The sequence below is a fragment of the Grampus griseus genome (genome assembly GCF_964374135.1).
Source record: "Grampus griseus genome assembly, chromosome: Y".
NCBI classification, from domain to species: Eukaryota; Metazoa; Chordata; class Mammalia; order Artiodactyla; family Delphinidae; genus Grampus; species Grampus griseus.
Window position 1 is genome coordinate 17260353 of NC_139016.1, and position 16761 is coordinate 17277113.

The following is a 16761-nucleotide window of genomic DNA, read 5'->3' on the forward strand; positions in this document are numbered from 1 at the left end:
GCAGCTGGTGATTAGGCAGCCCTGACTTGAGTCCTAATATGCCTCCCAGTGGCCCCTGCTTACTGTGGACGCAGCGCGGCGGGGCCCGGGAGATGTACAGATCTGGGCAGGACACATGGCAGGATATCCTGGGGTAATCGCACTCCCCTTATTTCTCACCAGAGGCAGTACAAACACCCTGAACTCTTTCCAACAACCGAAAACTGCAAACATGAGGCATCAATAAGGAGTTCTCCGTGCAACGAACGAAACACTTGCTTTATTTTTATGCAGATTATGCCCCCCAAAAGATCTCGCAGGTGGGGAAAAGGGGCAGGGGGATTAGAGAAACCGAACCCCCAGCTAAGAAGAGATGACAGGGTCGAAGTTGCCAAACCCACACTCAGAGACCGTCACGGCCTCGGGCGAAGCAGTACTCAAAGCTGCAGGCTCTGGCCAGGTCCGACCCGCCTTATCTCCCCACCGGAGCGGTCAAAACTGTGGCGCCTCAGCGTGCCAGCAGAAGTGTATTAGGGAGGCAGCGAAGCGACCTAAAATGGAGCTCCAAGACCACGTGCGATTGCCAGGATCCATATTAGCAGCGGAAAGGCACACTTTGCTGAATAGCAGGTGGCGCGCCAGGGTAGAACGCCGCTGGAGGGCTCCGACACCCCGGCCCTGGGCTTGCCGTCTCTTAGATGGGGAGACTGGCTGTCACTCCCCGCAGTTTGTAGAGTCGCCCCAAAAACGTCCTAAATGAATGTGGATGATATGATCCAGCCCCGAAAACTAGTTTTCATCTTCTTTCTCCTTTACACCTACATTTCCTTCTCTGGGTACTATAAAGGAGGCAAGTGCAGTTGTGGATGAAGAATGCCAACAAATCCTTAAAATCATACACCTGAAACCCCTTTCCATTGGCAGATACAAAACCGGAGTGTCCGTTACCCTAAATAGCCAACATATCTTGAGAAATAACAAAGTTGGAGGTCTCACACTTTCTAATTTCAAAACATACTGCAAGCCTACAAGAATCAAAATAGGGTTTGACTGGCATAAAGACAGACAATAGATTAAGAGAATAAAAAGTCCAGAAATAAATTCTCACAATGGTGGTAAAACCCGTGCAATGAGGAAAAGACGGTCTATTCAACAGTGTTGTGAAAACTAGATACCTAGGTGGAGAAGAATGACATCGGACTCCTACCTTACACCACACCAAAGATTAATTCAAAAGGGATCAAAGACCTAAATGTATGAGCTGAAACTATATAAATCCTAGGGGAAAAGTGGGGAGAAAGCTTTATGACATTGGATTTGGCAAGGGGTTTGGGCACATGACACCAAAAGCATTGTCGACCAAAGCAAATAGACAAATGGTACTACCTTACACTTAAAAACTTAGTGCATTAAAACCCCACAATAATCACAGTGAAAAGGCAAGTCACAGAATAGGAAAAAATATTTGCAAATCATTTATCTGATAAGGGGTTAATGTCCAGAATACATAAAGAACTCTTACAGCTCGACAACAATAAACAATCACAACAACAAACGATTAAAAATAGGTAAACAGACATATCTCCGAAATAATATAAGTCAACATATGAAAAGATGTTGTACATCACCAATCATATGGGAAATACAAATCAAAACTGCAATGAAATTAGGATGGCTAATTTTTTTTTTAATAACAAGTGTTGGTGAGGTTATGGAGAAATTGGAACCCTTGTGCGCTGTTGGTGAGAATGTAAATTGCTGCAGCTGTTATAGGAAACAGTATGGGAGATACCCTGGTGGTCCAGTGGTTAGGACTCCACACTCCCACTGCATGGGGCCTGGATTCAATCCCTGACTGGGGAACTAAAATCCCAGAAGTTGTGCGACACAGCCAAAAAAAGAAAAATGAGTAGAAAACAGTATGGCAGTGGGGGGAAGGGATAGTTAGGGATTTGGGAACTGACATGTACACACTGCTGTATTTAAAATGGATAACCAACAAGGACCTACTGTGTAGCACAGGGAATTCTGCTCAATACTGTGTAACAACCTAAATGGGAAAACAATTTGAAAAAGAATAGATGCATGTATATGCATAACTGAATCCCTTTGCTGTACACCTGAAACAAACACAACATTGTTAATCAACTATACTCCAATATAAAGTAAAATATTTTTAATAATTTAAAAAATAAAACAGTCAAAAAAAACTAAAAATAGAATTATCATATGGTACAGCAATTCCACTTCTCAGTATATATCTAAAGGTATTGAAAGCAAGTTTTGAGGAGATACTTGTAAAGCCATGTTCATTGCAGCATTATTCATAATAGCCACAATGTGGAAGCTACCCAAGCATCCACTGATGGACGACTGGATAAACCAAATGTGTTTCATACATATATACAATGCAATATTATTCCCCGTTAAAAAGAAAGGAAATTCTGCGATATGCTACAGCACGGATGAACCTCACCCATGACATTATGCTAAGTGACATAAGCCCATCACACACACACACACACGCACGCACACACACACTCATACACTACTGTATTATTCCTCTTATACAAGGTACTTAGAGTGGTTAAAATCATAGAGACAGAAAGTAGGAATAGTCCATCACTAGAGGATGAAGAAGAGGGGGGAGGGGGTGCTTCCCTGGTGGTGCAGTGGTTGGGGGTCCAGCCTGCCGATTCAGCGGACACAGGTTCGTGGGCCGGTCCGGGAAGATCTCACATGCTGCGGAGCGGCTGGGCCCGTGAGCCATAGCCACTGACCCTGTGCGTCTGGAGCCTGTGCTCCGCAATGGGAGAGGCCACAACAGTGAGAGGCCCGCGTACCCCCCCACCACCACAAAAAAAAGAGAGGGGATGGGGAATTACTGTTTAATGCGTTTAGAGTTCCTAGTTTACAAGATGAAAGAGTTCTGGAGTTGGATGGTGGTATGGTAGCACATTATGAATGTATTTAATCACTCTAAGCTGTCCATTTTAGATGTTATATGTGCTTTTCCACAATAAAATTTTGGATAAGTAAATAAACATTTATGTAAACAACATATGTATGTACACACACACATAAGAGTTGAGATTTTAGGACATGATTCTTCGTGACATTCTGAGTTTAATTCTTCTACGATCTCCAATTTGCTTTGGTTGCACAACAATGTGAATATAGTTAACACTACAGAACCCTATACTTAGAAATGGTTTAGATGGTAAATTTTGATATGCTTTAAAGAAAAGAGAAACAGTTAAAACAAAAAACAAACAAAAATGAGTGTCAAAAATAAAGATAGGTATCAGCTGCAGAGATTGAGATCACCCAGTGCCCAAAACTGGATGCTGACTGACACAAACTGTGGGACTCCTTTTACTGGTCACAGTTCCTCAGGATTAATTTGCTGGGCCACTAAGACTTCTGGAGGAGAGAGGGAAAGAGGGAGGAAGTGAGGGTGAGTGGCAGGTAGGAGGGTCTGTTAGTTTGTGGTTCCCCCCAATTTCTGCTGTGTTGCTGTGCAAATTTCCCTGACAAAACTTTGGTTTAGGAGACATCAGTACAAATGCAGATGTTCTGTGTAGAGTACAAAATAATAGTGAAAAAGATGTGTGAAGCTGTGGAAAAGTGGAAAGCAGGGTGTTAAAATTGAAAAGTCCAGTTGGGCTGGTGGCAGGCAGTTGCTGCAGTCTCTGCCAGCATCTCACCTGCCTAGAAATAGTCCTCCTCCATGCTGCCTGGCTGTGTGCACTTACATTAGTGTAAAGAGGGTTGTCTATGTTGAACTCCCCCAGTTCTTCCCATCCAGGAGATCAGGGATGGGGTGGTAGTAGTGTGACAGATAAGACAGGGTGTGCAGTGAAGGAATGAGTGAGGATGGGGAATGTACCCATTAATATTTTTCCACTGGTAGCTGATTGTTCTGTGAGGGTGTCAGCACCACCAGGACCTAACGAAGCCCCATACTGAAGGTTAGTTTGAGGCTGAGGTAAAAATGAATACTCTCGTTTGCAGAAATAGAAGGCTCCCACAGCAGGTTTCTGCCTACTTTGTCTTAAACAATGCCCTCCTCTCTTGTAGCCTGATACTGAGGCGGCACGTCCTCAACCCTGGGAAGGATACCTGGACCGCTAGCAGGCAAACCGGCTTGGAGCTGGATAACCAGACAGAGAAGCCAGAGGCCAAGATGGGTCGTGCTTCACCTGGAGCTTCAGAGCTCCATTTTCTCTTCCACGTCTGGGCAGTTTTTCCTGGCTGTGCATCACTATGTGCAATGCTTAGGAGCTAGTGTTCCATGACATGAATGCAGATGCTCTGCGGCCCTCGCCTCCTAGCCCCTCCTAGCCTGGAGCTTGATAGAGGGGTTGTATGTTGGGGTGGGGAGGTGGGGAGTAAGGTGGAGAAGATGCCTGGTCCAGTAGCAGAGAGAAGGCTCCCAGCTTAGATGGTTTAAACGGGAATTGGGCTGTTGCCTGAGGCCAGGGTGGGGGGGTGCCGTGTGGCTGACCTGAAGGCCAGCTCCTGGTGGCACAAGAGCTTATGGTTTCCTTAACTGTGGCACATCCCTGGTTCCGTTCAACCTCAGTAAACAACAGTCTTATCCCCCAGGAGAACATCTGAAACCCAAACCCCGTTGCTGAGGTGCTGAGTGGATTTCCTTCTGACTTCATTCCCTCTCCCCAAACATATCCTTTTTTGAGCAAGGCTGGGAGACATGACATGCTGTAAAATGTAAAGATATATGGAAGGGTCTGCAGACACTTAAAAAAAATTTTTTTTAAAGATGAATGATTTAAAAAATTTAAAAATCTTATTTTGGAGTATAGTTGATTTACAGTGATTTGTTAGTTTCAGGTGTAAAGCAAATTGATTTAGTTGTACATAAACATATATCTATTCTTTTTCAGATTCTTTTCCTATATAGTTTATCACAGAGTATTGCATAGAAGTACCTGTGCTAATAATGCAAACACTTTTTAAATGGTGTTTCCCCGTCTAAACTGGTATATTTAAACACCAGAGTGAATTGCATTTCTTCCCATTCAGTTTTTTTCCTGTGTCATCCACAGGCCTTTAACGGCCAGACTTCCAGGCGCTGTGCATTATGTGTTAGCTCCTCCTTTGATGCACACAGTGTTCTGTCCAGCCTCTAATACAATAATCTTGACAACCCCTGACCGCCATCCACTCCCTGCATGAGCAAGAGCTTTGCTCTTGGCTTCAGACTTCCTGAGGTAACCATCCTGTGCCACTCACTTCTGTTGTCTTTTGTGAGTGAGTTACTTGGAGACATGCCAAGGTTGTATTTGCTGGCTGCTAACTAATTCCTAACCCAGAAGAGGTTAGGAACATGGACACAGGGCTGGCAGAGTCGTCTGTTTTTCTCCAGTCCCAGAATGGTGCTGACTAAAAGTCTAGGGATGGTGCCTCTTTGAAGAGACCCTGCGGAAGTAGAAGAGCAAAGATAGGTATAGTTGGCCTTAGTTGCCCCGTCTCCTGAGGTTCCCATTTACTGCCCCCAATACAGTACAGGAGTACTGGTCTGAGCACAGCAGATTCCAGGGGCTGGGTTGAGCAAAGAGATCACCTCCTGAGTCGCCACACTCACTAAATTCCTGTGCAGCCTGTATTTACGTCCACTGAGCTGACACTAGAACTCTTGCCTGACTCTGCAGTATAGACACCAGCTCACCCACTGGTGCCTCAATTTGGGGGCACTAAAGGTCTGACATTAAAGTAAGCCCAGGCCGGAAATTCTGAGACAATATTACTGATACTATTTTGGGCCTGCCCTTTAGGGCCTCTTTCCTAAAATGCTCAATAATCCTTCAAAAAGGACAGACAGAAAGATTAGCCTTCTTCTCCCTAGTGACCCCCTGATTCCAACAATTTCATTCTCTGGGCCCCAGATCCAAGCTCTAGACTAGGCTCGTTTCCCAGGAAGACAGTGACCTTAGATACTTCCTGATACAGAAATCCCTGAGAAAGACTAAGTCTTCAGATATTATTTCATTTACCAGGGAAAGGAAGGCAAACAAAACTATGCTTGAAGGTAGCTGGCAGGTGGAGAAGAAGACCTGGGGTCAATGGATCTTTTAGTGCCATTCAGTAGCTGCTTACACTTCTTTTACAAAACGACTGCAAGACTTTCATTGTGTTTGTCTTGTTGTCTTATATTGCTGTTTCACATGAACAAGCTACTTTATACTACGTAAAGTAGAAACACAATATCTGTAGTTACCCAAATCCTCCTGATGAAGTACTGGTATCTCCGAGCCCAGAGCAAAGCTTCTGGGAAGGACCACCGGACAAGCCTGTGAGGTTGCCTATCACAGATCAACCCCAGGACAGAGTTGGGAGCCACCGGTCTCCAATATAACCAGGGTAAGGGCCTTACCACAGGTGTAGTGGCCTCGCCCTTTAGCCTGAGAGGAGCGAAAGGGTCCTGGCTGATCTTGGCAACATCAGTGTGGTATGAAAGCAGTAACTAGGATAGAGAGGCCTGCATACAGTAGCATCAAGCAGAGTGTAAGAGGGTTAGAGACTGAATAAGAATCTGCATGAGGAAAGTACCTTAGATGGAGCCATGTTTTATAATCACAGGATCTTTTGCCTGTGGAACCTCACATCTTTCTTTTTTCCTCTGCTATCTGATGCCCTCTACTCCCTCCACCTTGCTGATTGTAGTTCTCTAGTTCTCTCTGTCTCCTTCAATTTCATGAGAGTTTCCCCTTTGCTGAGTGTCAAGTAGAGCAGTCTGACTACCCTCTCAGTTTTTAAGGGGCTAGCAGAGAGTTAGGATGCAGAGAGAGAAAGGGAGAAGAAGGGTCTGGTGATGCTGCACAATAAGCAGTCTATAAGGCCATCGTGGAGAAGATCAGCCTCAGTTCCTTGACAGTGGCAGTCGTCGGAGATGGCGTATAAATTGTATAAATTGTTCTTTTGCAGCTTTGTGACTGACTTCTCTCAGTTTCACCTAACCAGATGCAGGACTAATAGCAAACTGTAAATATCTCAAATGGATAAAGAAAATCTCACATTTTAATTTCCATTAAATCCCATTCAATCCTTTTTAGAATTTCTCTCTCTCTCTCTCTTTTTTTTTTTTTTGCCACGCAACGCAGCATGTGGGAACTAAGATCCGACCAGGGATCTGACCAGGGATTGAACCCAGGCCCCCTGCATAACCATGGAGTCTTAACCACTGGACCACAAGGAAAGTCCCTAGAATTTCTCTTAAATCATTCCAAACTCTTTAGAATGTAGGATACAGTTGGGTTTCCTTATAATAATGCTTTAAAAAGTCAATGGAATTGGAAAATATATTCCTTTAGAGATGAAAAGGAAACACTTTTAATTCCACCAGCCTGTGCAGAATACAATGGAGCCAGGTTCACTTTTTTTTTTTTTTTTAAATTCTTGGCTTATTTATTTATTTATTTTTGGCTGTGTTGGGTCTTCATTCCTGTGCGAGGGCTCTTTCTAGTTGTGGCAAGCGAGGGGGGGGGGCACCCTTCATTGCGGTGCGCAGGCCTCTCCTCCCCTGTTGCGAAGCACAGGCTCCAGACGCGCAGGCTCAGTAGTTGTGGCTCACGGGCCTAGTTGCTCCGCGGCATGTGGGATCTTCCCAGACCAGAGCTCGAACCCGTGTCCCCTGCATTAAGCAGACAGATTCTCAACCACTGCGCCACCAGGGAAGCCCCAGGCACACTTTTAAAAAGGATGGCTTAAAGAGCAAATTACCTCAAAGGCAAATCTACTGGCCTGTTTGTCTCCAGCAACAATTTATTTTTCCATAGTCAGCCCTCCTTGCACGCTTGCCCTCTTTAAAATACTCCCTTCCTACTCATATTACCTCCAGAACTTTGAAAGGTAGACAAACAGGCCCTTTTGTCAGCCCTACCCCACCCTCACTGCTAGAGGCCCTTGGACTCAGAGAAGCAGCAGGCTCCAAGCTCTTGCTCAGTTCTTGGTTTTTCCTATTGTAATTCTGGGGAAAGCCTGTAGCTTGAGGAGGAGTTGAGGAAGCGAGGGGTGGAGGAAGAGGTTTTTGCATGCGCATAGTGCAGCCTAATCCAGCTGGAAGAGGCTGGCATGACCTGTGCTCACCCAGGTCAGCGCTCCTCAGCAGCTCAAAGAGGGATAGCGCTTCCTTACCTGGAGGCACATTCAGAGGATTTCCTCAGAAATTCCCAACTCAGTCATCTGGTTATTTTAGACTTGTTTTGAATAAAAGGAGATGCTTAAAAATAAGTGATGTTATATAATACAACAAGAGGCCTTTCTGCGTCTGTAACTCGCATTCGGTCTAAGAACTTTTAATATTTGGACGAAAATGTCTTTACAAAAATTAGCTGTCTTTCTGCTTGTTACCAGGGATTTAAAAAGAAAAATGCGTGGGTTAGCTTTCAGAGACATCCACCCCGCCAAAAGAAAATAGAAAGGTATGTATTCTCTTTTGCCTCCTAGGTGAAAGTGTGCGCAGTTGCCTGCATTGGCAGTCCAGCCCAACTTGGGTACTGGTCGGAGGGCAACTGCCCAACTGTCTTGTTTGTTTGTTTGTTTAATTGGGGTATAGTTACCTTACAATGTGTTAGTTTCTGCTGTATAGTGAAGTGAATCACCTATGTGAATACATATATCCCCTTTTTCGGATTTCCTCCCCATTTAGGTCACCGCAGAACACTGAGTAGAGTTCCTTGTGCTATATATATAGTAGGTTCTCATTTTGCATCAGTGATTATAAGCAGGTTTGGACTGTGAAGGTGTAGCTGTGCCTTAAGTTTACGGTTTCAACAGACAGAGATGTTTCACTTCTAAAAGACCTGTTGTTATAGCTATGCACTGAGAAGTAAACAGAACGAATACTATCTAACCTAAATCCCGCTGTGAATAATACTTCGAGTTTTTAAAGGTAAATATGTGGTACGTAGAGCTGGTTTCAATCTTGATCTTGACTTAGGAGTCAACTTACTATTGATTGTTTTTAGAATGAGGACACGCCCGGGTATTTTAAAACTTTCAGTGTGGATTCACAAGTTACTTCCATTTCAAATTGATATTCTCATCGACCCTGCATAATTCTGTCCTTAGGCAGGAAGAGAGTTCCCGACCCCGGCATAAAAAGACCTTCAGGAGGAGATGACTGGGACATCTTTGTCAGCGATGTCCTTGTCTGCAGCCTTTGAGGCTTAAACTGGAGCACTCCTCCCCGCGCGGAGGAGGTGGGAGCTTTGCCTCCCTGCTTTGCGCTGCCGCCTACCGGCTCTCGCCCTTGCTCCGTCCCCGGATCCCTAGCAGCTGAGCAAGAGGGTCTCAATACGTGCCAATAAAATCGATCCGCACAGTGCAGGCTACGCATGGAGCTCAAGCACAGATCAGCACCACCATACAAGACGAAAGGTTATTAGAGAACACTGTAAGCCAAAAATTGCTCCGTGCCAAGAAAAAGAAAACGCTGAAGAAAATTTCCCAAGGCCGGGGATAGGAAGCAGGGCAGATCCAGCAACCATCTGAGGTGCCTGCGAACGGTGAGAAATTAAGGCGGATTTCCTCTACTCTGTCATCCGCTCACCTAGTGCCCCCACGGGTATTCCCCCTTCTCCTCCCCACTCTTTAAATAATTACTGTACGATCAAAACATCCCAGGAATTCGGGCGTTGAGTTCGGGGCACCGGCTACTATTTTCTAGGTAGTGTTTTCTTGAGCACTTGATAGGGAAATGCGAATGGGCGCCACTGGGAGGAAATGGAGATCTGGCGTGAGGCTTGGCGTTGACGAGCACTCGCCAAGTTCTGTGTAGTCCCAGAGAGGACTCGAGGCCTGGAGAAAGTAGCGCAGGTGACAAGAGACTGCTGCCGATGGTATCTGGTAACTCTGGCTGAGTGGAGTACTAGGTGAGTTACGGCAGCTGTGGTCCTCTACAGGCCTTCTGGATAGCCAGGGGATCCTTGGAGCACGGCTAGGAATGCGCCCCACTAGTCCCCTGCTCAGGCGCCGAGGGGCAGCTCTCGCCGCAGTTGCGTACGCGTGCTGCCTACTTTGCCTGGTGGGGGAGGGGAGAACTGGGGGAAGAGGAGGAACGCCCCGGAGTGGCCGGGGATTGCGATCAGAGATACTAAACGGGTCAGGCTGCCGACGTTCCGGGAAACTCAGGTACACCTTCCCTTGTGAATCACCCGTCCTGAAAACCCAACCACCGAGGAGGCCGAAGTGAGGGAAGGCTGGGGGAAGATCAAAACTGCAACTGGAGGGCTTCCCTGGTGGGGCGGTGGTTGGGGGTCCGCCTGCCGATGCGGGGGACGCGGGGTCGTGCCCCGGTCCGGGAGGATCCCACGTGCCGCGGAGCGGCTGGGCTCGTGAGCCGTGGCCGCTGGGTCTGCGCGTCCGGAGCCTGTGCTCCGCAGCGGGAGAGGCCAGGGCAGTGGGAGGCCCGCGTACCGGAAAACAAAACAAAACGAAACAAAACAAAAGAAAAACTGCAACTGGAGGCGGTGGCGGGAGGGCTTTTGTCTCTCCAGCTACGTTTGCCGGGGCGGCGGGGGTGGGGGGAGGAGAGAGGGCGTGGGAGGGAGTGGCTAGTGGGAAAGGAGGGCTGGCGGAGGGAGTGCAGTTAACCCACGAGGAAGACGCAGTGGGATCGAGGGGTGCAGCGGCCGAGTGACTGAACTCCGGATCTTAGCAAAAAGGTGAGGCAGAGATGCACTCCTCGTTGAAGGCAGGCGTAACTTCGCGGCCTCGCGGCAGAGGCGCTGGGGCTCGGACAGCCACCGAGCGCTGGAACGAGGCAGAAATCAGAGGGGAAGCTGATGCGGCTTCTGGGGCCCCGCCTAGTCGCTGGGTCCTGCAGGGTCCCGTAGGGTTAGGTCACTTGCCTGAAGTGGCGGAGCCCGCTGCCTCCACCTCTGCCCAGAGCCCAGCCCTCTACTAGTCGGACCTGACAGCACCTGGCTAAAAACAGGTGACAGGGGCGAAAGCAACGTCGGGCACTCGGAGATGGCAAACTTTGCCGCTCCCGAAGCTTCCTCAGCCGGACCCCCTTCGCTTCTTAACATACCCCTTTCCATGACCCAATTACGCAACTTCCCTCTCGACCCACTTTTCGCCAGTCCCTAGTTGAGGACTTCAGGTCAGCGCCGGAACCCTCTCACTCAGGAGGCCGTAGCTTCATACTCTTTTTAAGGCGCTTCGGGCTGTAGTTGGCTGCCTTTCCTCGGACTCCCGCACCGGTTTCTTCGCGGATTCTTTCACGCATCCTGTGAGGCTTTCTCCTTCGCGCGTCCCTTTGGCTGCATTGTTCGCTCTCGTTTTTATTTCATAGCTAGAAGTAATTAAAACTGCAGCCAACTTAAGCAGCGCCGCATGGAAACCGGGGAAGAACGGGAGGGTGTGAAAGGGGCCCCGCCATTTGCCTGGGGACTGCGCTGCGGAAGACGTTCGCCTAAGGGGAGAGAGCTAGGCTGGAAGCTCTGCTGCATTCTCTCGAGAGCAGGAAAAAGAAGGCGGCGGATTTCCACGGTTTTCTTTTTTGGACTTGGTTCTCTGAAGACACGCCGCCTCCCCGGCCTTACCTCTTGGCGGATGGATAGTTCCCTAGAATTAGTGCCACGGCGGGTGCGTGTTTTAAGATTACGTAGCGAGCGTCCAGGACGCGGCGGAGCGAGACCTAGGGCAACGGTAGCGCTCGGCGCGGCATCTCAAACCAACTGCCAGGAAACAGAACAAAGTAAGGGGTTCCCATTCGGTTGATCCGCCGTCGGGTTAGACATGTTGATAAGTAAATACAGTTTAACGGTTGTCTCCATTCTCAGGCGTTGCTGTTCTGAATTTTTGGTTATAAGTTCCTGGGAGTGGAAGAAGAATATCCGTGTGCGGCGTGAGGTCGTGGGTTGGGGTTTGCGGGTGGCTACTCGGTTCCCCTGTTGTGTGCAAGGTGTGCGGCTGGACGCGAGCGTTGTTCCGGCTGGCTCACCGCCTGTCGCTTGCCAGACGGCACATTCCGGGGCTCTGGAGACAAACACCTTCCCTGGCTTGTAGGCTCAGGGTAAATTTACCATTAAAGAGGTTTTTCCAGAAAGTTCGCGATTTGCAACTAGACGCTGAGTGCCTGTATTGGCGTTCGGCGTCTTAAGGGTGGCGGTTGCAGAATGGATGAGGGAGGGGGAAGAGGAGAGCAGAAGGAGAATTATTTGAAGAGGTGTATTTAAATACGCGAGGGCTGTATTTTAAAACAAAGCTCAGAGAGGAATTAGCTCGCTTCAAGTAGGTATTTGTATAGAGTAGTGTGAATGAGACAGCTCTGTGTTTTAGCTGCATTTGTCCCCTTTTGGGGATGAGGCTAGGGCAGGACAAGTGGTATTGCGTCCCTGGAGAAGCTTCTTGACATGGGACTAAAAATGAGGAAGAAACAGCATCATCCCAGAAAGTGTGCTGAGTGGCCAGCACAGATATATTTATTTCTGACACTTGCCCTACCCTCTGAAAATGGACGCTGCGTCTGTTGGATTTCTTTTGCTGTGACAGAATTCCGTATGTGGAGGGCATTTAAATGGTAGGTCATTAAATAGGTGCTCATACTCGGAGATTTCAATTATAACTAGCTTCTCCAGCCTTCGCACTACACTCCCACCCGTTGTGTGGTCTGGATTTTCTCATGTTTCTTATCGTATTTACTTCGGACACTTACTTCACTGCTTAGAGGAGCGCAGGAGATGGCGATTATTAATAGGTGGTTGATGTTTATTCCTAGACTGGTCGCCCTTGTGTAACTAACTATATGCCTTCCTAAGCCGGGATTTCCTGCGTTGGGAAGTAGGTCCTGAGGCTTTTTGGCGCTTTTGGCTGGGACTGTGTGGGGCACATTGAGGTCCTTTGAGGCCCTGGGTGCCTGAGAGTTAATAAATGTTCTGATGAATGAATTCGACAGGTCATTGGCCATTCTCTCTAGACTTTTGAAGTGAGGGCCAGTTCTGTGCCTCCTGGGCTGTGTCCCTGAGGCACCGGTTGAGAAAAGCTCCGCTGGCAAGTGGAGGGTTACTGGCAGTGAGGACGGCCATGAGGGTAGCATAACTTATCCCGACTGACGCGTTATACGCTGCGCGTAAAGGCCGAGCACTCAGCCCTTTGTTCCCGCTCTTTGTCGCCTGGACACATGTCTAACTTGCTCTGCTTCGCGTCGCTGCCGACCAGCTCCTCCTTGCCTCCCTCCCTAAACTCTTGTCGAAGCGCTACGCCTGTGCTCCTTGCCCGCTTGGGGATTAGGCAAGAAAATAAATAAGTAAACAAACTTTATACATAGACTACATACGTGTGTGTATATCCTAGAATGCAGCACTGTGACTGCGCAGGCAGCCAGGCTGGCCCGGGAAGGAACACCTATGCACTAGTGCCTTCGGGTGCATGTATGTCCCCGACCCCCACCACGTAGGCGTCATCAGGGTTCCTTGGTTGTGTCCGCCGTGGACTGTACTGCGCCCTCGAGGGGATTGTTGGTGTGCTTGTAATAGATTGGTTCGACAGAAACGGACACTCCTTCTGGCTGAAGAAGGGGGAGAGGAGGAAGACTGGTAGCTGGGGGAAGGGTGGGATGCAGAAGCGCTGGCCAACACCCACTAGCAGGATTGTGCAACCCAGCCTTACAGGTCTCATGGAGCAAAGTGGAAGGAAGGCTTCTGGGTTTTCTTTGCTCTTAACCCTGTAGAGGTACTGGAAATTATATAATGGACAAGGTGGTGGAACAAAGTCTGATGGATATTCCTGGAGGCAGAGTATCCTCCATAGGGAAAGGATGGCAGTCTTGGCCTGCTACTTTCTTTTCTTTTCTGTTCACATCCAGGTGCATGGGGTTTAATTCTTTGACGTACCAAAAGCAGGTGCTAGAGTGTCTAGTTTTACTTGGTCATTCTTAGTGGGGTAACAGTGAACATACACAATAGGCATGCTCCCTTAAGGAATGGAACTTGACGTACTAACCCCAGTATTCAGAGAAAGGATTCATGCTGGTCTTCAAATACAGGAAAGTCTGCGTAGAGCTCTGTGGTTGCGTAGAGACCCTGACCAATGTTTATGCAGAAGGAAGACCTAAGCCTAAAATACCAGAGCAGTGTGTACAGGTAGCCACTGGAGAGAACAAAGAGGACCTTGAGTCATATGTATAAATAGACACACCTTCAACCATGACCTTTTGGGGGAGACAGATGAGAAATGGGCAGGGAGACAGCCTCCAAGCAGGAATTGGAGACTAATATGTGGATGCTTTGGAGCCAGTATTGGATTGGTCTAAAAACTTAATATACTGATGCAGGTATTTGTCTAGTTCTTTCCAAAACTTGATTTGAGTGGGTGGGTTACAGATAACACATTTTACACCCTGGAAATAAAAGTTGCTAATTCTTGAATCTACTGTCTCTTTTTCCCTTGTAAACCTGTGTTGTTCTGGCTTGGGAATGTGTAATGTTATAGGCAATAGGCGGAACAAAAACGCCATAAGGACCTAGAAAGCTGTATATGTTAGGAATATTTAGATTAAGAAGTTCCCCTGATTAACATGTGCTGGAACAAATCAAGACAGGTGGACTCGGATGATGTACCAAACTAGAGATAACTGGCCAATTGAGAAGTAAACATGGGTATGTAAATACAGAGGACATAAGGTATTGCTGCATTCTAAGACGAGATACAGGATTTTGTTGAATTGAAAACTGGGCAGAATTTTTATAAGATGTTTCTAGAGACAAAAGTCATTTAAAAAATGTGAAGAGGGTCACTTGGAAACAAAAATAATTCAAATACAAATATTCATGGTTAGATACACAGTCTGAATGACAAAAATTCCTCAGTGCTTGACAAAAACTTTCCTGCTCAGTGAAAGCAACACAGGCAGCGAAGCCTGGGCCCAACTATTCATTCACAAACTCACTTACAGTGAAGTAGTGCATCTTTGGCCAGGAAGGGCAAAGTGTTCTAGCTAAGTAGGATGGCCCTCAATTGCTCCTGGTTATATTTTCTTCTCTCAAGCTGGGGATAGGGTATGTGTTAAATATAAAGGAACACTTCTAAGAGATTTTGAGTTATTGACCTTTAGTGGATGGATGGTGGTGGAAAAAGAGGAATATCTTTCTACTTTGTGGTCATGGGGAGTGTATATTGCTTGTGGTTCTGTTGCTTAGGTGGAGCAGGGCCTAGTGGACAAGGACAGAACTGAAAGAAGTACTGCTTCTGGGAGGAATAAATGGTAATTATTGCCTTTTAATTTGGGATGCTTTAATTTTTTTTTTTTTTTTTTTCTGGAGGAGACCAAGGGAATATGGCACTTGTAGGGTGGATTAGCAGGTGCCTGACAACCCTAGAGGCACACTTAAATTCCAGCCTGGTTTGCCTGCAGAGTCTGTTTGCCTCTGTTTGAGCCCATCCCAGCATTCCAGTTTTTATTGGGAGGCTCACACATGGATGAAGCTTGTGTGGGATCAGGCAGTGCAGGGAACAGTGGGATGCAGTGCTTCCCAAACTCCAGCATTGCCGGGATGGTCCTCATGACATTGCTTCATGGAGGGCAGTGGGTTGACTCTTCTCCCACTGTCCTAAGGAGGAAAGGCCCTTTGTTTGTTAGGCGTCAGGTCAGATTGGTGCCCTGGGAGCCTCAGATGGGAAGGAGGGTGGTGCTTTCAGCAAATACACACCTTCTCCTTGCTTCAGGGCCCTAGCCACTCCCTCACATGGTTAGGGCCTGGAATGGAGGCAGATGCTGACTTGGGCCACCCCAATTTCTTTGCCAATGTTTATGGCCTCTGGGAGTCTGTCTGTTTGCAACTGTGTACCTTGCTGACTCCTAGGTTGTGGCCACCACAATGAGAAGCAGCTGGGGCTGGAGTGATGGACTCCTCAGTTTGCCCAGGGGAGTGAGTGATCCATTGACCTCTCCAAAGTCAGGCCAGGCTTGCTGGTTGTCCCCAAGGTGTTCCTTGGGAGGAATATCTGATTTTTTGTTGAGTAAGAGTTCATTGAGGGTAACAGAAAGTAGAATGTTCTTCCTTTATTTTTTTTTAAATTAATTATTTATTTATTAACATCTTTATTGGTGTATAATTGTTTTACAATGGTGTGTTAGTTTCTTCTTTATAATAGAGTGAATCGAGCTGTGTCTCCCAAGCTAACACTGGCACTCGGCACCTCTGTGTTGCACACCCGGTGATCAGGTGTGGGAAGTCAGGTTGGAGAAGGTCCTAACAGGACAAAATATAATTTGTGAGCCAAAAGACAGGAGGCGAACAGTGATCAGTTTACCCTGATTTAGGATTAGGGGACGATTTAGATGGTGATCGTCATAATTGATTTACATGCAGTGGTCATGCTAAAATTAAAGACCATAAGCGAAATTAAATTTGTTTAGGTGCAAACAGAGGGGAGTGGATAATTCAGGTCAAGATGGCAGGGGCAGAGCAGGTGAGAGGTCCAAGAACTTCTGGTGGTCACAACTTTGGGAGCAGTCTTTGCCCTGTGCAAATGTGGGGGTGGTGTTGTAGGGGATGTTTATAGGGTCCTAGGATGCGTCTTTTGGCAAGTGTTCTAAAGTGAGTCTCTATTAGACAGCATATAGTTAGATCCTGTGTTTTTTTTTATCAAGTCAGTCAATGTATTTATTTTGACTGGAGTTTAATTAATTTACATTTGAAATAATTACTGATAGGGAAGGATTTACTGTTACCTTTGCTGTTTTCTGTATGTCTTGAGTGTTTTGGTCCCTTATTTCTTCTTTTAATGTCTTTGTTTTGTCAACTTTCTGTA

General features: G+C 47.0%; 1 protein-coding gene across 1 annotated transcript in view; it reads left to right on the forward strand.

Annotated features, from left to right (window-relative positions):
* Positions 1-352: 352 nt before the first annotated feature.
* LOC309817711 (BCL-6 corepressor-like) overlaps positions 353-16761 on the forward strand; it is a gene marked incomplete at both ends in the record, with an annotated part of 59778 nt that continues 43369 nt past the window's right edge. Inside the window, 2 exon segments of the mRNA XM_082646973.1 lie at positions 353-609; positions 9999-10134. Of these exon segments, the coding sequence (XP_082503099.1) occupies positions 353-609; positions 9999-10134 (393 nt within the window).